General features: G+C 42.6%; 1 protein-coding gene across 1 annotated transcript in view; it reads left to right on the top strand.

Moving 5' to 3' along the window:
- Positions 1–17,578, top strand: part of LHFPL3 (LHFPL tetraspan subfamily member 3) — a 235,119-nt gene extending 217,541 nt beyond the window's left edge. The window contains exon 3 of the mRNA XM_030961020.1: positions 14,892–17,578. Coding sequence (XP_030816880.1) covers positions 14,892–14,920 — 29 coding nt within the window. The 3' untranslated portion in view covers positions 14,921–17,578. The remainder of the gene's footprint in view (positions 1–14,891) is intronic.
- Positions 17,579–23,249: the final 5,671 nt, after the last annotated feature.

Here is a 23,249-nt window from a genome sequence, read left to right as displayed (position 1 = left end):
GTATGTCAGTGGGTGCAATGTGGGGTTTTATGTGCCTCAGCTCTGCCTGCCTGCAGGGAGTGGGGGCATTTTGGTGGGGGGAGCTCTGCAGGACCCCAGCATTGGCAGCTCCCACTCCACTCTCAGCAGCTGCTCCCCAGGCCAAGGGATTTTATCTTGGGCAGGGTTTTCCTTATGTCTGTGAAATTTCCCTGGCTGCTCTCTAAGTCCATTACTTGTCACATTCCCAGGACTTATTCCCTTCATTTTCCAGCAGCTTTTTTTCATAGTTAAGAGTGTTATGTCCACTAAGTCTCCTTTCCTCTAGATTACACAGATCAATTGCCCATGTTTTCTCTTACACTGAGAATTCCAAGACTTCTGACACTCTTGTTGTTCCACACTTGTACTCACCAGGTAGGTAACTTCTCCCTTACAGTCCAGTGCCAAAAAGCCAACCATGCAGCTGGAGCCTTGCTGAGCAGCCTGGTAGACTCACTTTGTGCATCTTGCAGATAATTTTTTCTGTTTCTTCAAAATGCTAGGGCATTAGTCTATTTTTCACAACAGAAGGGCCTTGTGGACTCGTGGTTATTTGTAACTTTAATTCTGTATAACTCTCTCTTTTGCCCATGCATGTATTGCTATTGAATTGTCTCCTGGTTTTCAGATCTTTTCTCTAACTCATTATAAATGTTGAATACTGTTCTGACCTACAACACTCTTGGAGCCCCTCCTGAATTACTGTGACCCACAAATGGAGGAGAAAATCCTCTATTCCATTGGAGATCCTCTATTCCACTATCTAAGTGGCTAGTGACAGCATTTTAATAACATCAAACCTAAGACAGATTCCCATGAAATTCTAGTAAATACAGTCCTTTAGCTGGACAGTGAGCCACTAATCACCTCTCTAACAGTATGTTTTTCCAACAAGTTTTGTTGGAAATTTGTTTTCATAGCAGGTTATCTAAATAAAGTTTTTTTAAATTCTATGAGATTTTCTAAATGCTTTTTAGATTTTTCAGATTCATGGTTCAACTCTTTTAGAAGTCTGGTTTATAGAAGTGGAAAACAAATAACCTTCCAAGCACATAGAATTTGTACCAGACACAACCCCTACTCAAGAGCTTACAAATCTAGTTTTGAACATTGTTTTCCAGATTTTGCTTGAAAGGTAGGTTCAGTGTCCTTGAAAGGTAGGGCAGCATCCTCTACTTCCTGCCAGAAGATCTTACATAGAAATCTCTAGCCAAAAAAATACTGTCTTCATTTGAGAGAAAGGACCCAGTAGGACCAGAGAAGAAAGCCCACATGAGCTATTGCTGGTTGAAAATTACATTAAAAGACTAAAAATTATAAGCTTAACCAGAAAAATGCCAAAATCCTGAAAAAAAAATCTAGTAAATATTATTTATTTCATACATGATCAAGAGAAGAACCTTCTCTTGGGGAAGAAAATCACAATGGAAAGTTCTTGATTGATCCTTGGTGCTTCTCACTATAATATGATCTTAGGAATTAGCTTGGTTCTACTGACTCGAAAAAGAACCAGAAAGGTCCAAAAGGGTTTCCATCAGATGAAGATTTTAGCATAAAATGTGGCTGGGAGCCTAGATAAAAAAAATACCAGTTAAAGAAAAGTAGAACTGATTCCTTATTTATAGGCTTTAGTATTTCTGGGGACCAAACCCATTACTTCCTAATTCTAGGCTACAACCTAAACTGGAATTATAACAATTAAAAGTCAGGAATCCAAAGAAGGAAGATTTAGCCATGGTGGCATGTGTTTCATTAGCAGGTAACATGAAGAATCAATATTTTATGACCTGTCTCATATTTGAGTCATCTGTCATGTTTTATCCTTAGATGTTAGGGTTGTTTGACAGTTCTAAAGTAGAAGGAAGCAAAACAGAAAAGAAGTTTTTTTGCTGGTGTCATGCTGTCAGAAAAATTTAACAGGTAATAGTCTACAACAAGCAATTAAAACACATTGGTCTCTTATTACAGAACAAATTCTACTCTGTGGGGCCTGAGGGAAATGCATCTCATAAAGTTTGCTATTTTTATGTAAGAAGCCAGCACAAACTATACTTTCCCTGCATGAAAAAAAAAATCAAAAAGAAGCAGAAACGCTGCTATTTCACAGTGCACAGATGAATACTGATTTGGAGACCTTACATAACAGAAAGATCCATCTGCAAAACCTCAGGTTTTTTTTCTGCTGAGGTCCAGGTACTGATCCCAGAGTCAGTGCAACCACAGATCCACTGGGGAACATGGCCATATGGAGGATATAATTTATCTGTTGTCCACATAAAGAGCACAGCAAAGGAAGGTATTAGTTCAGATGAAGACAAGGAAGACAAAGATGAAATGCCTGCAGAATTACCTACAGCTTTAGAAGTGTCACAACTGCTCATGCTTTCTGTTTTCCAAGTTCCAGTTCTGAATCACGTGTTGTACTTCAATCTCTGCTTTAAAAAAAAAAATGCAAACAAAAGCAAACAAAAATCACCCTTCTGCCTCATAATTGCAAAGAAAACCACTAGCTCTCAGGAAATAAGAAAGAAATCAGACTTTTCACAGCTCATGTTTATATGTCTTCCTGGTTTTTGAATGTTTATGGTTCATTAAGTCTTTCTGGAAAACAAGGACTTTATTCCCTGAGCAGCACTAACAGGATGAGTCTTCTGTCTCTTCCAGTGCGGTTCAAAAAAAGGAGACATTTTCATTTTTATTTGTTTCTATAGGTAGTTAGTCTAAAAGTATCCAAGATTTTGTTTATCAGAGTATTTTCTTTCATTTTCCACATCTCCCTAGAATAGCTCCTTTCATGTGTTAAAAAAAAAGAAGCATCCAAGAAAATTTCAGTCTCAACAAATTGGTATTTTGCATTGAAAATTCCTTCAATATAAAGTTCCTATGGGTAACACCATAAAAGTCCAGGAGAGTGAAGAAATCTGAATTGTAGCTTTTTTCCCTGTCTCAAAGAAATTGATAACATGAGACTTTGCTAGCAAAGGGATTTGCATATTGCTGCAGAGAAGAAAGAGGATGGACACCTGGTGAGGTAAGGGCTGTAGGAATGACTGCCAAGCTCATCTCCAGGGTTCAGTGCCCATCACTTTGGGAACACCATGAAACCAGCACATTTACCTAAGAACAGCCACAGCTGATGCTGTCCATAGTGCTGCCCACGTGGAGGGAGCCAGCACACATGGCAGATGCTCAGTCCGTGGTGCTGGGTGCTCAGCAGTTTGTCCCAGACACAGCCCAAGCTGGGCACTTGGCCACTTGTCCCTGGTCTGTACAACAGAGGCACAACTGCCTTACCAGGCCCTACACTGGAAGAAAAAGAGGCTTTTCTTTTTCCTTGAGTTTCTGCTTATTTCTAACTGGGCCAAGTTTGGCTCAGCAGCTTGGCTGGCCCTGGCTACAGGGACTTTGCTGCCAGCCATGCCCAGCCCTGCAGCCCCTGAAACCCAGGCAGGCTCTGCTCTCCCCCAGGGCTGGGCAATCCGAGAGGATGTGACCTCCAGAAAAGGACACAAATTAGGAGCTGTTTCAGTGTCTGAGGCAATGAAATATTTAATCCCTGCTCTCCCTGGGATATGCATCATCACAGATTTACTTATCTGCAGCTCGGTGACAGCAGCGGCTGACAGGGACGATGACAGCTGACACACATTAACCCAGCTGCAAACACAAGCTATCGCTGCAGAGCAGAAATCCATCATTATTATTTTAGCACTGAGGAGGTGACTCCGTGCCAGACACCAAACACAGGCAGCACCTGCACTGGGAAGTCAACACTGCCAGGGTCCCTAGAGGCAAGGGAGCCTCAGCAGGACCCTCAGCCCCAGCAGGGCCAGCAGGGCCAGCAGCAGTGGCACTGCTCCCTGAGCAGCCCAGCACCAAGGGTACACACAGGGTCCTCTGTGCCCCCACTGCTCACCAGGCCAATGGACCAAAATGAGAGGGAGGTATGGACAAACAGTGCTTGTTTAGGGTGTGGGAGGGTGGAAGCCTTTATTGGAGCTTTTCTCCAGCTGCAGATGTAGCTGTGCAGATGCAGCTGGACCTGACTTGCTTCCCCTTTGCCAAAGCTGCCCCCCTTTTTTACAGATGAGCTTGTTTCTGAGCAAACCAGTATCAGTGTGTTCTTTACCTTATAGGTTGTTCTGAATTATTGCTGTCTTGGAGAAACAAGTGACTGAGCTTTGAGGAATCCTGGTGAATCTGGGGTTTGGTTTGAGATGGGGGGCTGGAGATTTCCCCCCTTCCTGTTAGTGTTTGATACTGGATTGGTTGCTGCTTGAGACTGCCGTGCTGTCTCTTGCTGCTACAATGGCATCCTTACATTGAAAGGTGCATTTTACCCAAAACTTGTCTCATAATCATTGGTGGGAACAGCCAAACAACAGGAAAACTGTCCATGTGCACCTGTCAGTCAGGGCTCCTGCAAGCCAGCTTGCCTTTCTGCATGCTCTTCAGCTGGCAATTCCCTAACACAGCCTCCCCTTCCCGCTCTGGGATGGGTTGTTTTGGTTTTTTTCTCTGCACTGCTGATTGCAGTTTGCCTTTGGTGCTGAAAGCTCTTCAGGGAAGGAATCTCTTCTTTTTCTTTTACAAGAGTGCCCTTCACACCTATAGAGCAACTCAAGAAAATGTTTAAGGGAATAATATAAATTAATAGCAATAATAAATCCTTACAAATTTTCCAAAGCCTGCACAAATTGGGTTTGGAGCAAGAAAAGGAAGATGACAGAAAATAATGTCTTCAGGACCATGAGAATTCAACATTGTCCTTGCTACATGTCAGACAGGTTTTCATGACAGATGGTATTCACCAAAAAGCTCACCCTCTCCCTAGACCTTGGCTTTGCCAACTCCCAAATCCAGACTCTCTTCTAGTAGAGTATCATCTAACCCCACAGAGAGTTTTTTCAGTAGTTTAACATGTAATTTCATACCTTGGAAACCATCGTGAGCATAATGTACAGTTCCAAACACTTCCTATTTGCCTAGAGAGTACACAGACAGTTAATAAACATTCCTGTGCTTGGTAAGCTAATCACTAAACTGCAGATTTGAAATCTCAGACCAAAGCTGCTCCAGATCATTATCTTTCTGTTGCCCATAAACATGTAACTTGGCACCTGTATCCTTCTCAAAGGCAAACGGGATCAATATTTGCAGCTCATTAGCAGGTTTTGGTTGAGACCCAACATCACAGCAGCCAACCAGTCAGAGAGGAGAGTGAGAGGATGAAGGACACACAGCACAGCCTTGGTGAGCCCCTGCCCCAGAGCTGCCCTGGACAAAGTCCTGCAGCTGCAGGACCATTCCCTTCCATAGTGAGCCCCTGAAGCCAGAGCCCCACTCCCAGTTCCAGCCCAATTCATGCATCAAATTTTCTCTTCCCTTCAGCACAAGTACATACAAAGAGAAAGTTTGGAAAATTTTTGGAAATCCTTGGATGTGCCTTTGCTCAGCATGGATTTGTGCCATGTTCCCAGGTCACACAGCGTTGGCACTGGCCAAAGAACAGGGAAATTCATTTCACACACAAAAAGACGAGATTTTAAATGTTTTTATTATTCTGCAGCATTTAAGGTTCATCAGCATTGACATTTTTCTTATTTTCTTTATTTAAACTTCTTGCAATATTTTAGTTATTATGTTAAAATTTAAAAATCAGCTTTTTTTAAGGCAATTCCATTCCCAGAAATGTCATGTTGGAGTGACCAGAGAACTGTCAGAGCCCTCTTAGTTTCTGTTCGGAGGAAACACTCACTGTATGAATTGTGAAATCATCTGGAGAAACGCAGTCTGTTGAGAAAAGAGCAGAGCTCCGTTTCTGTCACACCACTAAAATAAGCCCCATCGTAGCAGCTTCCTTACACAGAGATGCTGGCTGGCACCTCCCAGGATCTGCTTCAATATTTTGGCTTTCTCCCAGCACTGAGCTCCCACTCTCTCTGTGCTCGCAGGAAAGCAGCTCCAGCCAGCCTGAGCACACAGAGCAGGCACTGAGGGGCTCCCCCAGGCTGGGCTCACCCCCCAACCCACGCTGGCCCTGGGCTCTGCCTCCTGCCTGCCCTGATGGCTCAGCCCAGACAAGGACAGCTTTGTATCAATGGCACCAAGGCTTGTTTTCCCAAACCAAAAAACGTGCCAACGTCAACATCTAACATTGCCTAGCGCAGGAAAACTCTTGGAAGATATAATGCTACTAAAGGTAAATATAAAATGTTGCTAACAAAATAAAAAACCAAAAGATTGTGCAATGCCAATCCAAACGTTTTCTGGCTGATATGCCCAAAACCTTGTCAAGATACCTCACTGACATGGCTGGATCCTCAGAGAAACTCCCTGTAAACAAGTACATCAAGCTTTTAAATACAGACAATGAAGAGCTTTTTGGGCAGTCTGATCACACAGCTTGGAGGCTGGAGAAACAAACAAAAATACCTACAGATCCTCTGGGTTCCAGGGGAGAAACTGAAAAACAGCTACAGCAAATGGGCAGAATAAAAAGAAAGTGAAACATTTTCTCCTTAAACAGTTAGAGAACAGGAAGAGTTTAGGAATCACCGTTCAGAGACTCTGGTTTAGTGACAGCAATTTATTTGACCATCTGGGCAAAGAAAGACTGCAGCAAACCACATGGAGGAAATAAAAATAGATGAACAACAAGTGACTGATTTTGCTTGACTTGAGCCTACAACTCTACAGAGCAGGAAGCTCCTTCATGTGAAAGACATTATTGATGAAGGCATTTCAGCCTCTTGCCAGTTCTTCCAACAACATACTAGATCTCCCATGCCAGCAAACCTGTCCTGAGACGTGACTCCCATGCCAAACTTGACAGAAACACCACCAAGTACAAAAGACAAATTGATGAGCCTTCTGGAAAGGGACCACCAGAGGAAGGAGCATCTCTGTGATGTTCCACAGTCAAAGAAAACTCTTTAGGAGAAAGAATAGGAGGCTTTTTGCTGTGTTTGTTCATTATGATAAAAATCTTCCTTTTCGTGAGAGAAGCAAATATTGAAATGGAGGAAAAGGCAGCCCACTGTTCAGCAGGATCTGATCACGACATCCCAGTGTGCTGGTTCCCACTCAGGCAGACACAGAGACTCCTCCCATATCCAGGGCACACTCACTGTGTGTGACAGCAGCAGGGGATGGTGATGCCTGCCCTGGAGGAACAGCCACGAGCACCAAGCTGCCCAGATGAGGAGCCCAAAAGCTGTTCATAGTGAGGCATGGGAAGCAGAGCCATCACCCAAGGGAGCCCTGCTTCCACCAGCCCAGACTGGTGCCAGCAGATGACAGAGATGACAGCTACAACTTGATCCATCCTTGGATATTCTCTATTCCCTCTGTCTGTCACTCTCCTGTCTTTCTCACCAATAAATACACATATGTTGTATTCTTGGAGCTGCACTCAAACCAGAGGAAAGCCACCCAAGCCAGGGATTAGGAAGTGTGGCAGCTTGAAACCTGCCCATATTCAGAGTTTTAGAGCCTGTCACTGCCACCTGGCTATATTTAGGAGTAGTTGAAGTAGGGCCTTTCAGAGATAAGAAAACTGTCAGGCTCTAAAAAGATGCCTTCTTTAAGCTGCTCTAACCCCGTTTCACAAGATTTTCAGTCAAAATTCACCTTTTCCTCCAGGCACGGTCTCACTGACAAGACAGCCAAGCTGACTGCTGTGTGTAGCTTGGCTCATGTTTTCCCATCAGGCTGCCCTCTGCTTGCATCCCTGCCCAGTCAGTCCTCAAGCTATTTGACTGATCTTACTGAGCCTCCCTGACCTGGGGTTGGAATCTCAGACCCAGCTTCTGCAAAGCCATTTGCTCACCAGGAAGGCAGTCCTGGTGCACACCCCAAAAGAACTAAAAATACCAATTCTCAAGCTGTCCTCAGACAAGGTCTCTGATAGCTAAAGCTGCAAAGCTTAATCTTTCAGGCTTTGTTACAAAACTGCCTAATAGTTTGATATTTCATGCTGAAGATCTTCCATGCATGGGCAGCAGCTTCCCTCATCTTCCATGCATGCAATTAATGACTTTGTGCAGGGTAATTATAACTCCAGGAGTCACACACCTCACTTTGTCCATCTCAGATTTAGGCCTCCCATCTCATCCAGGTCTACAGTCCCACAGAAGCCAACAGCACTCATCCATGCTGGGAACCACCATAAGATTAAATTAGTCACCCCAGGAGAGGCCTGTCCTGCTCCAAGGACTTCCTAGAGCCTCACATCTGATGTCTGACGGTGAGAGAGCTGATGTTTTGTGAGCTGCATCTCCAAGCCTAACCTCCATCTGATCTCTCCTCCCAAAACATCTTCCACCCTTTCTCAAAATTTCCATCTGGAAGAAAACAGGAATTTAAAGTCAAGACCACAAATGGTTAGGCTGCCCTGACCCACTCTGGGCTTCAGAATTAATTTCCCTTTGTGTCTCTTCCATACCTTGGCACAAGGTGGTGACACTTCATTGCTCAATGCCTTTTTTTGTGGTCGGTTTTTCTTGACAACCACATTTAGTCCTGGGGCCTTTTGCTTATTGTCATAATAGCTTCAAGAAACATTCTGTCTGGAGAATTCAACAATGCAGAAAATAATGTGTCCCTGCCATGTCACTCTTTACTGTGAGGGTGGTGAGGCCCTGGAACAGGTTGCCAAGAGATGCCCTGTCCCTGGATATGTTCAAGGCCAGGTTGGATGGGCTTTGGTCAAGTGGAAGGTGTCCCTGCCTATGGCAGGGGAGTTGGAATGAGGTGACATTTCAGGTCCCTTCCAACCCAAACCATTCAATGATTCCATGATTCTCCCCCTACAGCATGCTGTCTGCAACCAAACAGCCCCTGAACCAACATCCATTTCCTCCTGTCATGTTTCAGTCATCACATACAACAGAAAAAGGGGAGAAAATACAATGTGAGACTAAATTGGATTTTAAAACTACAAGAATTGGCCAGAGTCTGCCAGGGAGGGTAGGACAGTTGCTGAGTGCATTAAGTATTCAAGGAGTGTAGCTTTAGGTCTGACGGTGTGCTGGGTTTTTTCTTGTGAATGACAGCCTGTAAGTTGACAGCAAAGTTCTGTCCAGCTGTGTGTTGTACACAGATGCTGGAAACCTAGCAAAATTGATTTGACTGGATCCTTCAACATTTTTCTGTTTCTTCTCAGAAAACAATGTCTAATAAAACAGCATTCTGTCTGTTCAGCCATCATTGCCCCTGTGGCCCTGAAACCATCTGCCATGGATGGAAGCAACTGCACTTGTAAGAGAGAAGATGCAATATACAAGAGAGAAGCAACAATGTACTTTATTGATATAAAACAGTGATTTAACAAAGTTCAATGGTAAATGCAACAGTGGTTTAACAAGATTCAATGGCAGGATTGTTTATTTACTGCATAGAGGACAAGGGCAGTCAAAACTGCCAGAGACCCTGTCATTGAGTGTGAGGCTCAGAAAGAATTTCCTTGTGTTCTAAACCCTTCTCAAAGAGAAGTGTAGGTGTGCCTGAATCCAATCCTAGTCCCAGACTTGTTCAGTGGTTTATGTCTGAGGGATTATATTTGCACAATCAATCCTTTATATCACTTAGCTAAGATCTCAAAGTTCAGTGTGCTATTAATCACTTACCAAGGCTCTGTTGCAGTGAGGAATCTCAGCTTTGAGGAGTAACCTTGAGAGGTGACCCTCCTCAAGGGGACATCCTGGCATGCAGCCCACCACTCCAGACAGCCCTTGGCTATCATGCTGCCAGCCCACCCCAAAGTCCCAAGAAAGCTGGGTGCAGCCAGCAGACCCCACTGGTAGTTAGGGCTGAAGCAGTGGAGGGAGCACACCACCCCAGCATCCTGCCACATGCTAGAAATGTGCTTGTGCAGCCAGGAACTGAGCCTTCTGACAGCAAAACCACCAGAGCCACACATTTGGAAAATTCCTGCATGCTCCTGAAACCATTTCCTACTGTCCTAGAAACACTTCCCACAAGCCATGCCCAGCAGTTCAGCTGCTGCCACTAACTGGGTGAGCAAGATACCACCCAGCAGATTGAATAAGTCCCACTGTTCCACTCAGCTCTGGTTTCACAGGGCTTGCATACTGAATCAGGAAAAATCTTGTCATTTTTAATGTGATTCAATTCTATTTTATTGCAAGGAAGTGCTGCAGCAGAAGAGCAAGCTCACACACCTTCTGCTCAGATGAGCTTTTCCTCTAATGCCATATGGACAAAACTGTCACACAATTTCAATTCCAAAATTTTGTAAAAGTTTTAGTAACTCCTTGAGGTTTACTGTGCATTCTCTTTAACCCCCACCCTTTCAGGTAGTCTTTGGTAGCTGTGAGTGATGGCAGAGCAGGCAGTTGCCAGATCCTGCCTGCTTGTTTGCCAGGAAGAGGAGGAAACGCCTTGGGCAGCTCTGGTGTGGACAGGCCATTAATCACATTTTGTTGAGAAGGTGCTGAACAGTGAAACACTCAAAGAGCACTGCTAGCAAAACAGTTGGGGAATTTCTGTCCATTCTTTTTTCCATCTCCACAGGCCAGCCTTGTATCCTCCTTACTGTGTCTCAGCTGCAGTGCAGGTGTAGGCAGCAGTGCACCATTTGTTCTCCTCCTGGCCATACAGCTGTTTCCAGTATGATCTGTGGACAGCTTCTCCAAAACACGTGCTAGAGTTTCAGCTTGGATCATCAGGAATCTTGGAGAGGACCTGAGTTGGTGCCTGGCTGTTTGCTGAGAGCACAATTTGCTCCAGGGCCACTCTCCAGGTGATGGATAAGCATCTCCCCATGAGGTCAGGGCAAAGGATGCTCAGTGCATCAAGAGGGAAAAGGCACCCACAGCAGGTAGGGAAATGGGAATATACATAAATCCTCTCTCTCATAACATGAAAAATAAAATAATTCTCTCAGGCCACTCAAATTGGGTTTGTTATGTACTTTAAAGAGACTATCTTCAAGGAAATAAGAGATAATGGGTCACTGGTTGCCCTGTACAGCTGGGCATCTATCTGCCTTTCATGACTTTTAATTATATACACCTGGATATTGTCCAGGCCATGAATACATGTTCCTGTTTGAACTTTGGGCTGCAGTGGCTACAAGTGGAGTTTTAACACACTTAGCATTTCACCAACCCTGATGTAAGCAACAAAACCATCTACCTGTGGTTGTAAGGAACTGACCCAGATCAGTGTGTCCAAAAAGGGCAACAAAGCTGGTGAAGGGCCCAGAGCACAAGTCCTTTGAGGAGCAGCTGAGGGAGCTGGGGATGTTTAGCCTGGGGAAAAGGGGAGAACTTATCATGCTACAACTCCCAGAAAGGAGATTGTAGCCAGGTGGGGGTTGGTCAGTCTCTTCTCCAGAGTAACAACTGACGGCATGAGAGGAAATGGCCTTGAGTTGCACCAGGGAAGGTTTAGATTGGATATTAGGAAAAATTTCTTCACCAAAGGAGTTGTCAAACACTGGAACACACTGCCCAGAGAAGTCTTGGATTCACTGTCCCTGGAGGTGTCCAAAAGATGTGTGGATGTGGCACTTGGAGTTACAGTTTAGGAGTGAGCATGGAAGGGCTATGTTAACAGTTGGAACTGATGGTCTTAGGGGCCTTTTCCAACCTTAATGATTCTGTGGTTCTATAAGCAGAAAGGTGAGAACTCCAACACCTCATCAAAACTGAACTTGTCCAATTTTTTTTGGCCTACAGCCCAGACAGCAGTGTTATCCAAGGTGCCTCAGCATGTCTATTTTCAATTGCAGAGTTTCAGAATCAATGTTTCTCTCATCCTTCATCGCCTCCCATACACTCTCCACAGTGCAAGCATTCAGCAGAGATGATGTTTAGGCTGGAGGAATCCTGTGGAGGTCCTGGGAGGAAATCTCTGGTACTTCATTAAGGCATGGCTTTCTGCCAGCTGATGTGGTTTTGTAACTGTACCAATTTTGGTGTCACCACAAATGCCAGTTGCTCTTTAGCAAAGCAGTTGTGTGTGTTTGGAGTCAGCAATAAAAGATGAACACTTGGAAAGGTGTTATTTTCTAGATACCAGTCAAATACATGGCAAAGATCATTTCAATATGGCTGGTGACAATTAGTTGTGTAAAGTGTTAAGGTTGTCTGAGACAATATATACCCAAACCTAGAAGGTCTGCCTTTCTCTCTATATTCTGTTCATTTTACTGACTTTACAGTAACAGCACAGAAGGGACCATCTGAAATTCAGCATGTTTTTTACACCTTGTCAGGGAGCAACCTGGAAATCCCCCTGTGATTCATCTTTACCACAAACAAACCTCAGTGTCCTCTTTCTGAAATGTACATAAACACTAAAATGCTGTAAATCCCTCCAGGCCGACTGTACCCCAGCTCTGCAGTCAGCAGAAGTGATTGCCCTAATTGAGTGTGTCAATTATAAGCAGTAACCCCGTTGTGGTGAGGTCAGCCTAACAGGCAGCCTTTAAAGACTTTAAATAGGGAACTTAAGAGCAGAGCACCTGGGTGGTTGGGTAATACAGCTTCCATGAAGACTGCTTTCATTAACTGATTTCTTGGCAGCAGCACTGTAAGTAGCTCTAAGAAAATAAACTTCAGAAGCCTGTGGTGTGATACAAAACAGACTGAGAGATGTTGCATGTGAATAACTTATTTATGTCTTGTCAACTAGGCACCTACGGCATTTGTTAAATTTCATTTCCATGTGTATAACACCTGAGTGCAAGATTTGTCCAAAGAATTAATGAAGGTCTTAGTATGTTACTGCTGAAACTCTGAGTGCTGCTGGAAACCCAATAAGCAATGTTAGGGGTTTGAATAACACACACGAAATTATGATTAAAAATAATTGAAAGAAATGGCTCATTCAGTTCTATTAAGCTATTATTGTTCCTAGGGCATGTGTTCCTTACCACACAAAGTTATCTTTCTCCAGATTTCAGTTTCACCAAATATGGATTGTTTAAGAGGCTCACAAACCCCCATATCTCAGAAAATAAACAGATTAGAGGCTCAGGCACTTTTTCATTCACTTTATTTGGTAGTGCTATTTACCTATATTACTAATTACCACACTAATAACATTAGTAACCACATTTATAAAATCCACCAAACTTCCAGACTCAGACCATTTTTAATAGATTTCATTTATCACAAGTATCTTCATTTCTCATCCACACTTTATCCTTCATTTTTGTTACATGTTTCAAAGGGTAAAAGGAAGCTCATGGAGGTATGAATTGCAAGGGTTTTTTTATAATTGGAAACTACCATCCCATTACATACTGACATCATAAAAATGTTTTTACCACAGTGAACATTATATTTCCTATTAATTTTTTAACACAAACAAAACTAACCCATTTTTTCTTTTTCAGTTCCCTCCCTAGTTCACGTTATGCTTCTTACTTATTTGCTGCTTTCTAGTCTCAGCAACATCAAGTAACAGTGTCTTGTAAAATAAATCTGGACTATAGATACATGCTGAACAAGTCCGGAATTTTCCTCCAAAACAAACTTTGTTTGAGAAATGTCAGTTTGTTGGAAGTTGATGGGGAAGCAGGTATCCAAGGTCCACGGCAGAAGGGTTTGCCACCACCAGACTCACTGATTCTTAGTACCACCACCCCAGGCTTTAAGGTCTGGTTATCCTGCCCTGGGGCACCACACTCTGGGTCTGTGTGTAAATTAGCTGCAGGCCAAGGTGACTACAAGAGTCAAGGGTATAGGGAATTTGAGGGAATGGGAGAAGGTGGCTGCTCCGTGTAATATGGGGGGAGGAAATGAAATATTTCAGTCTTCTTGCAGTAATATTTTTAAGTGTTTCTAGTCCTGAAATTCTTTGTTTGCTTTCATTTCACAATGAAATTCATTCTTTTTCTTTTGTTGTGACAAAACCCGTGATTTACCCCTAGTTCTGCATTCCAGCAGTCTCTTGCAGAGGTCCGTGTATGTTACGATATGGGAACTGGGGTTGTGATGACATTGGCCATCCTCTCCCCCAGGATGGGGCTCTGTAAGACCCCCTGAGCAGTGACCCTTTCACAGGAGGCAGTGGAGAGGCTGCCTCACAAAGGACTTCATGGTTTGGTCTCAGGGGTCTGAGACACTCTAGCTAATGGTGAACTGGCAGAGTTCATTTGGTGCAAGAACCTTCTGCTCACTGCTCACTGCTGGGGCAGCCAGGTTTCCACCTTTGCCTGGGTGTGGCTACTTGCAAACAGATCTGCTCACTGAGCCCCAGCTCCTGGAACGCCCCTGAAGCACCAGTTCAGGGGCTGTCACCTGCAGCAGGGAGGGGGAGCCTTTGTCACCCTGCTCCAAAGCCCAGTGCCCCTGTCCCCTCGCCCCGTCTGCAGCTCCACGGGAGTACATGGAACCTGGGCAGTGAGAATTAGATTTTAAGGGAGAGTTTGATTTGAAAACACCCCCACACCTCTGTCCTCACTTGAAATTTAACACAAGGCATTATTTTATCGTGTTTGCAAATGTGGATTGTGTCCTCAAGGAAAAGGAGCTTTTGATATGGAACAGATATGTCAGGATTTTAACTCAGTTCATGGTATTCATCTAGTAAATGTCATTCTTGCCCCATATGCATTGTATCTTTATTTTCATATTGCTCAAACTTTAGATGAAATAATCTCAATTATTTTGACTTCCTGTGTCAATTAGCTGATGAAAAATTATTTTTGAAAATTTCAGATTACAAATCCTACCTACAGATTAAATTTTTCACTTTTTGTGACAAATGGAAATACATACAAATGAAGTGCATTAGAATATTGGTCAGAGGCTTGCTCTAAGCTAAGCACAGACTGAACATTTTTGTGTTTGCTGGCAGTAAACCAGCTTCTCTCTTTTCTCTGTTTTGCACAGTCCTACTAAGCCAATCCTCACTAGAATGAGCACAAAACAAATGAATAACAGCTTTTGTACATCAACATTAAAATGGGAAGAAGCTTGGGAAAGGGCCTCCAACAGAGAAGAATGCTGACAAGTGCAAAAATGCCTGATGGATAAGCACCACCTTCTAAACATAGATCAGCCAGACATGGAAGTGATTTCAGAAGAGAAATGCAATCATGGATTACACACCAGCTCATTAGAAACTGTTGCTGAATTCAGCATCCAGAAGACATGCATGAAAAGTCACATTTGGGGAATAAATTAAAAGGGGTGTAGTTGTTGCTAGATAAACATATGTAATATATATGCATTGAAGAGGTTTGTAAATGTCATTTTTTTTATTCGGACAGAAAGCAAAAAGCTTTAAAACCTTTCACAGTAGAGAGGCAGTTAACTTCAGACTATTCCTATCCCAGTAGCCAAGAAGCTGTTAGGACATCTCTCTGAAATTAGCATTTATAGACTCTGAATGTTTCCATCACCTAGTGGAAAAAGCATAACTTTTACTGCTACATTGCTGCACTTCATTTACTTCACTGTATAATAAGTTGACTAAAACTGTAAAGCTTCTCAATTTTTACTGCATATGTGTCCAATTAATATGTCTGTAACAAACTTAAGACTCAAAAATTATTTCTGACCTATATTCTAGTTCTATGAAGCATATATACTATAAGGTATGTCTGACTGAATATCATAATGCTACAACTTCCCAAGATGCGTAGAATTGTTTGTATTTGAAGCGACAAAATAAAAGCCCTTGATTTCTTTTTTAATAGGAGAAAGTGATTTACCCCTTAAATGTAACCCACTGCTGCTCACTTCAAGGGCATTTCTTTTCCTTGTTCTGCCATACAACTGTGGAGTGACACTCTCTGGCCCATGCTAATGCCAATCAGACAGGGTGATCTAATGACACCTTCTGGCCTTAAGTTTAAACTCAATACAACTCAGTAAACCCTTGAGTTTAAACTCAATACAAAAATTAACAGACTAGTAAGCAAATACATCTTGCAAATAGCCATGTGAGGAGGGCTGGATAGAAATAGCCCTGGGTGACTGGCAGGGAAGTCATTCCCTCCCCAGGTCCCAAAGGGAACACTCAGTTCCAGAAGCCACTGAGAAGTAAAACAGGAGAAGGCACAGAAGGAGCTCCTGGTGAAAGGCCTGGATGCAAAGCACCAGGCACAGAGCAGCAGAGGGAGGCAGGGAATCTCCCTCTGCTCCTCTCTGCCCTCCCACCAAGGCACATATCTGTCCTGGCTCGGGACTGGCCATGAGCACTTCGCTCCCTATGTGCCTTTAGGTTCTCCTGTGTATCACTGATTAATCCAGTGCAAAATGAGCTCTCCAGTGCTGAACCCTTCAGGGCTTTTAAAGCCTGTTCCTTCATTCTTTGGCTTTGAGGGGAAATGGCTAAAATAATAATCAATTGCTAGTGTTGATCCCAAATAATGCAGAATGCTGAAGACATGAGGAAAACATGAGTTAAAACTGCTTTTTAACTACTGACTGCACAACAAAAATTTTTCCAGAATTTAGTGCATGAATCTCAAAAAAATTTGATTTTACTTTTGAAAGAAAAATTATCTTTAAGCAAACTGCCAGTAAACAAATACAGGGAATTAGATAACTTTTCTATCTAACTACCAGGGTACCAATGTGGCACTGACTTCACTTGGATGTCAGACAAGTAAATTTATGTGTGAATCTGGGCAGCATTTAAAAAAATAACTTTTTTAATCTGAAGCTGTGCTTGTAACTGGATGTAGAAAATTCTTCTGACTTCTAAAGGACCAGCACTAGCTGGTCAAAAACCCCACCCAAATCAGTCAACCACCATAAACATCTTCCCCGTACCTGCTATTGACCTGAAGGGGATGGAAGGTAAAAACCAAGTAGTTCACACATGAGGCAGCATAAACTCATTTAAGGGCCCACTTCAGGCAGGTTTTTTAATCTCTGGTTAGTCCAACCAGTGTCAGCTGGAAAATGCACATCCTCAGGGGCCAGATGTATTCAGGAGTCCCTGTTAAGTGGTGTCTCAGTGAAGCCCATCCTCATTCTCTGCTCTTGTTGGCTCACAACCACACCCACACCTCAAAGCCTGTGAAAGGGTTTGTTATCTGGATGTGCTCTCATATCACCATCTTCATTTGCTCCTTGAGTTTACCTCTATCCCACATTATTGCAGTCATGGCACTTTTGCTGTGACAGAAATCACCAAAACAGGGTTTCTCTGTATTGTATTATTTTGTTTAGCATCATGATGATGTTGTAATGTAAAAGCCCTTTCTAAATACACATAAACATTGCAAAAGAAGTGCCATCACAAGGCATCACAACCCTGCCAGGGCAGCTCAGTGAATATGTACAATTTGTACACAGTCAGAAGGGAGAGACATACCAGGATGTACATCATTAAATGTTGACTCAGTAAGAATAGTATGTCTTATCTTTTTAAATGTTATCACTTTCCCATCTCACTCCATTGTAACTTGTCAATTGTAATTTCTTTTTAAGTCAAAAAACTGTAAAGAAAACTGTTGAAATACCTGATTTTCTGTAAAAGTAATAATAACAATAATTTTTGTTACTTCAAAGTATGCTTGGTATTAAAGTACCTAATAAAGTTCAACAAAGACTTTTGTAGCATACTAAAATAAAGTGTGATAGTGCTTTTCTCCAGCTTATCTGTGATAAGGGCAGCTGTTGTTGAGATCACTACTCTCTTAAACACAAGCCTGGACACGTCCTTACATCTGTACCTACAGAGGTCCCTCAGGTATGTCAAGTCCAGGAAAAATCAGATCCCTTAAGGAGTGCAAGTATTTGTATTCATGGGTCAAATTCCTAGGAGAATCCTGTTGGTAAGTCATCTCCACCCTCTGGACCCTGGCTACATATCCATATATGGGCAACAATATAAAGTTCCTAATTACTATGTTTGCTATAAAACTTGGTTTATAGTAAGAGAAAGAAGAGCGAAAATTATTTATAAGTTAATTATGGTTAAATAGAGAACTGCCAGGTTTGTAGCATGCTGTTCATTTTTATGGGCAAAGCATTTCAGTTATTTATAAATAGATTGGAAATCCCAAACAAGTGCTTTAGATGACACAGTAAAGCTCAGAAGTTGATCACCCCCTAATTTCACCACATGAAGGTACACTGAAGCCATCAGGGGCTGTCACATCATTCCAGTTTGCACCAACAAAAGGTAAGTACTTCCTTGTCAAAGAGATGCTGGATTTGCCTCCATGCTGCTGATGCAGCAGTATCTGTATTTGGAGATGATGTAGAAATTATTGTGGCTGGGGTCTAATTATGCCCAAACTGCCAGGCTCTGACACATTTCAATTAGAGTAATGGATCAGCTTCCCTCACACTATCCATCTTTGCCTGTTCTAGGGAGGGAAATGTAATGCTGGGTCCAGCAGCTTTCTGTGTGTTTCCACTGCTAGTCTGATATCCTTCAAATATTTAAAAGTTTTAGTAGTTTTATCTGATTCTCTGAGGATTTGAAATGGAATAAGATCTAGGCAGTTTAAAGTAAATAAAAAACCCACCCCAGATTTGCCCTAACTGGTTTACACATTGAAAAGACAGCCATATGCTGAAATTGGTTCTGAAGTAGTGCTAGAAAGGAACACATTTTTCCCCCATGTGCTGAAGTCAAGAGATTTACACATTTCTCCTTCCAAAGGAGCTCTGTACAGAATGGAATGGCTTTGCCTGCTGTTGGAGTAGCTGGCAGTGCATGCACACATTAGGCATGCTTGCAGCCATTCCACCTTGGTCTGTGATCCTCAGCAGCCTACATTAATAATTTGAGTAGAGACTTTCACAGAAGGCCTGGAATTCTGCAGAAGGTGGAATATGTAGTTTAAAAATCCATTCTCTTCCCTTTAGATCAAATAACATTTGTGTCATGGTGCTGAAAACACAAAGCCAAAGCTTGCAGAGATCCAATACTGATGTGACGCTTTCTATTACCCATCTGTCTCTCTTAAATTTTTGCTTAGAGTTACTTTATGCCTTTGCCTTCTGAAATGCCTTTTGCATTTTAAAAAGTAAAGTGATATATCCTTCCTTTCTTCCAGATAGTCTCATAACCCCATGGAGAGGATGGGGGGAGATGGGGAGGGCAGTTACAGAGCTTTTCCATTTCACAAAGTGATGAGAGAAGTATTGCCTCTGCAAGAGGAAAATCTCCAGGGAAAAAAGTATAAGCAGACACATTATGCTCATCAACTCCCAAGAGGAGATGTGGCCCCTAATTGCCTATGAGACACTACAAAACTTCTTCTCCTTTTGAAATAGCTCCAAAAGTTGCTGCAAAGCACTTCCTGAGATCACCAGTATGTGACCAGCCTCCAAGGTTGAGCATCAGCTCAGTCACCTGGGAAAACAGCCTGGAAGTGAAAATGCTCCAAAAAGCTGGGAGCCGGGGCTGAATTAACCTCCACAAACCAATTTTAAATTGGAATAACAACATCAATTATTACTCCTGATTTTTTCAAGTGCAAGGTAGCTTTATATTAGCCTAATGTAGCTGTTAGGATTATTAATAAGCAAAATATACATTATTGTTAGTAATTTCTGAGGGGAAAAGTGAAATAAAGATTGCCAAAATCCTATATGCTAGGCTAAAGTCTCTTAGACATGAGTAACACATATTTTATAAAGTATTTCCACAGTTTAACACCAGAAGGTGCTCTAGGTCATCAGCTACATTGCCAGTTACACAGACTCAGGATTCCCCTGTCAGATCCCAGCACAGGAAGGTAGGAATTTTACTCTGCCATAGCAAAAACCAGGAACTTCATCACTTTGACAACTCTCAAGCATGGTTTTCGCACAAGATATTGGGCAAGACTCTGGCATGTCAGCACAAATGTCAGGCTTACAGGTATGCAATTAGCACCTTGATTCTCCTCTATATAACTTTAAGCCAACACAATGCAAAATAATTAGTAATAAGCTAGATATTCAGTCTGAAAAACAAAATTAGGTCTCCTCTCCATTTGCTTCGATTTTTTTTCCATTAAAGAAATGAAATTAGTTGAAGTATCACTGGAATATTCTGAGGGTCTACTAAGAGCCTGTTGTATTTGTTGAGTTTCTCAAATGGCAACAGAAAGTAATGTAAAATATGCTCCTGAGGCCATGAGCTGAGATGGTTGGTGACAGAGCTTTCTAGAAGAGTTTTTAGGTGATATGCTACTATACCTGTCATCAAGAAAGGAACTGTTTTAGTCAGCATAGCTGAATTTATGTATGCTTGAGAAGGATAAGGAATAAAATAATTCAGAAATTCTGAAAAATTCAGGCTTATTAGATGCCATCACTGTTTGGGGGGAGGGGGTAATTTTTATTTTATATGCTTGAATATAATATGAAAATCTTCATTTACAGGTTTCAATTTATTTTGCTTTAAGTAATGTGAAAATTCTTCACCTACAAGGTACCTTGGGGATGCTGAAAGCAGAGAGGCTTTCCTGGAGCAGCACCGGGCACGATGGATGTTGTCCTTATCTGTGCTGCCATCTAATGGCGCAGCAGCCTCTGCGGCGGCGGCGTCCTCGGGAGCTGGTTACCCAAAGGCAGCTTTGCATTTCCCTTCACAGAGATGAAGGTAACAAAACCAGAGCACGCCTTACCTCCCGTGGCTCCCAGAAACGGGGCAAAATCCAAGAGATGAAACCATCACCATATTAACTCACACTGCATAAAGTTTGATACGAAGTTTGAAAACGTCTACTTTTTTTTTTTAATTTCTCAAGACTGTGGAGAATAAGCTTTATGTCTGTAAATGTGGATGAGAACTTTGCTTAACATTTAAAAAGCATTTTCCAAACCTATTGAGCCCAACATTTCCCAGGGGCAGGCTTCTGCATTTCCCAGATATGACAGACACTAATTTCTATTTACCTCCTCAAAGAACCATTTAATCATAGAATGGTTTGGGTTCAAAGGGGCCTTAAAGATCACCCAATTCCAGCCTCTGCCATGGGCAGGGACACCATCCATTAGACCAGGGCTGCTGAAAGCCCATCCAACCTGGCCTTGAACACTTCCAGGGATGGGGCACCACAGCATCTCTGGGCAATCTGAACCAGTTTTAAACCATTATCACTTGTCCTGTCACTAGGACCCTGCACTTGGCCTTGTTGAAATTCATGAGGTTGCCATGAGCCCACTTCTGGAGCTTGTCCATGTCCCTCCCCATGACATCCCATCCCTCAGGCGTGCCAAGTGCACCACTCAGCCTGGGGTTGTCTGCAGACCCACTCCCAGCTCCAGCATAAGCCAAGCAGGCGGCAAGTTATCAAAGCTCTGAGTGGTGTTTGGAAGCATGGAAGGGAGGGATAGAACAGCAGAAGTAGGAGGCATCAGAATGAATGGGAAAGTTAGGTAGTTTAAGTCAAACTCAGGAGACAACCATAACTGGTCAGCATTCCTCCAAATTGCTCTAGCTGAAAAAGCAGAGGTTAAGGAGGCTACTGAAAAACTGACTCTGAGATGATATTGAAATGTGGCATTGATGAGCTATGATCATGCAATAGGAAACTATAAACATCTTCAAAGGTGACAGAACATAGAAAATTTATGGTCCCTAAAGGAACAGAACATCAGATTTAGGTCATCCTAGATAGCATTTGCTCTGAGAAATGCTAAAAGGGTGAAATCTGATTACGGATTACCCGGATGAGGGCTGGGAGCAGCTAAAGCCCCTAATCCCAGAGGAAGAATGCAGGGACTCTAGAACCCATTAATACATTGATCAGGAGAAAAAGCAGGCTGTGAGGGTGTAGTGAGACCCAGGCTGTGGCAGGAATACCAACAACAACAAACTCTTCCTGCCTGGTAAGGCTGTGCAGCCTCCCAGAGAGATGTCCCCAGGCCCTAACCACTCCCAAAGGAGCTGGAGAACAGGAACCAGAGGCAGGAACATCATACACAGGCACAGCCTGAGGAAGGAAATGGCTGGGGATACAGCAAAGCCCAGAGAAGTAAACTGGAAAAAGTACAAAGCCAACACTAGAGTTGGGACAGAATTTTTGGCAGAAAAGCTCCCAAAGCAATAAGAAAGTATCACCACACACATACATTTCATGCATTTCACACTGAGGCACCTGGTAGTCTTCTCAGAGGTCTTAGACAAAGGGCCTTGAAAATGAATTTGTTAAATAACATGGCATTGCATGTATGTGAGCACACTTACTAATAACTCTGCCTGATCTTAAATAATAACTCTGCCTGCTGCTTTTGCAGAACAGGAGTCACTGCTTGGTGTTGAGCTCTGAGGAACTACCACAGCAGGTGATACTCAGATTTCCCAGTCATTTCTAGACTGTGCTTCTGTACTCACAGGGAGAGCTGTCACCAAATTAAACATATATTATATATATGCTATATATAATTATATATTCCTTATATATTCCTTCCCTTTTTTGCTGCTTCTCTACCCTTATAGGCTCCTATAAAGCAGAAGAGCAAAATACATATATATCTGTATTCAGAACTCATAAAAACCTCACAAACACATCACATGTTACTGTTTTTCAGTAGCATTTTTTTTCCTTTTTACAAGAATTACAGAGAATGAAGAACCTCAGCTGAACTTTTACAGACTGGAAAGTGCAAGGAAGAATCTCAGAACCTGAGATCCATGCCTGGGAAGCATGGAGTCACAGTACTGCAGTAATATTCATGTTGGAGGGCCTTTGGGTGCCCTCTAGTGCAAGCTCCTGCTCCATGGGGTCAGGGCACTATCCATTCAGGTCCCATAAACATCAGCACTGAAAAGCACATGGTGTTTCTGGGCAGGTTGCTCCAATGCTTAATTAATCTCACAGATGCATCAATAATTAAGTAAATATCAACGGGGAGATGCTGACACATGATATCAGAGCAGCTGCTACATGTGTGGCTACACTCTTAAAGGGTAGCATTCCCATCTTCCTACAGTATGTTTTAAACTCATAGGCATGTGCACAGACGTCAGATTTTAATGTACTAATAGTGCTAACTTGTCATTGGTACTGAATTATTTTCTTGCTGTAGTTAGAAGGGATGTATTTCACCTAAGCTTATCCATTCTACCCCTAAGAGGCAAAGCCAGAAAGCTTTATTACTGTGTTGAGAAGTAATAAAGCCATACAGACCAACAGAGAAATTATTGGTGTGTGACCCTCACATTTGTAGCTGTGTTTTCTCCAGAATTCCCCAGCTAGAAAAAATGAGGTTGAGCTAACGTGGCACCCAGACCTGTGCCTGCAACCTGGACAGTACCTTAAACAACTTTGCCAGCACACAGTATCT

The sequence above is a fragment of the Camarhynchus parvulus genome, chromosome 1A (assembly GCF_901933205.1).
Source record: "Camarhynchus parvulus chromosome 1A, STF_HiC, whole genome shotgun sequence".
Classification (NCBI taxonomy): domain Eukaryota; kingdom Metazoa; phylum Chordata; class Aves; order Passeriformes; family Thraupidae; genus Camarhynchus; species Camarhynchus parvulus.
Note: the sequence above shows the minus strand (reverse complement) of the source record. Positions and strands in the feature narration are given on the sequence as shown.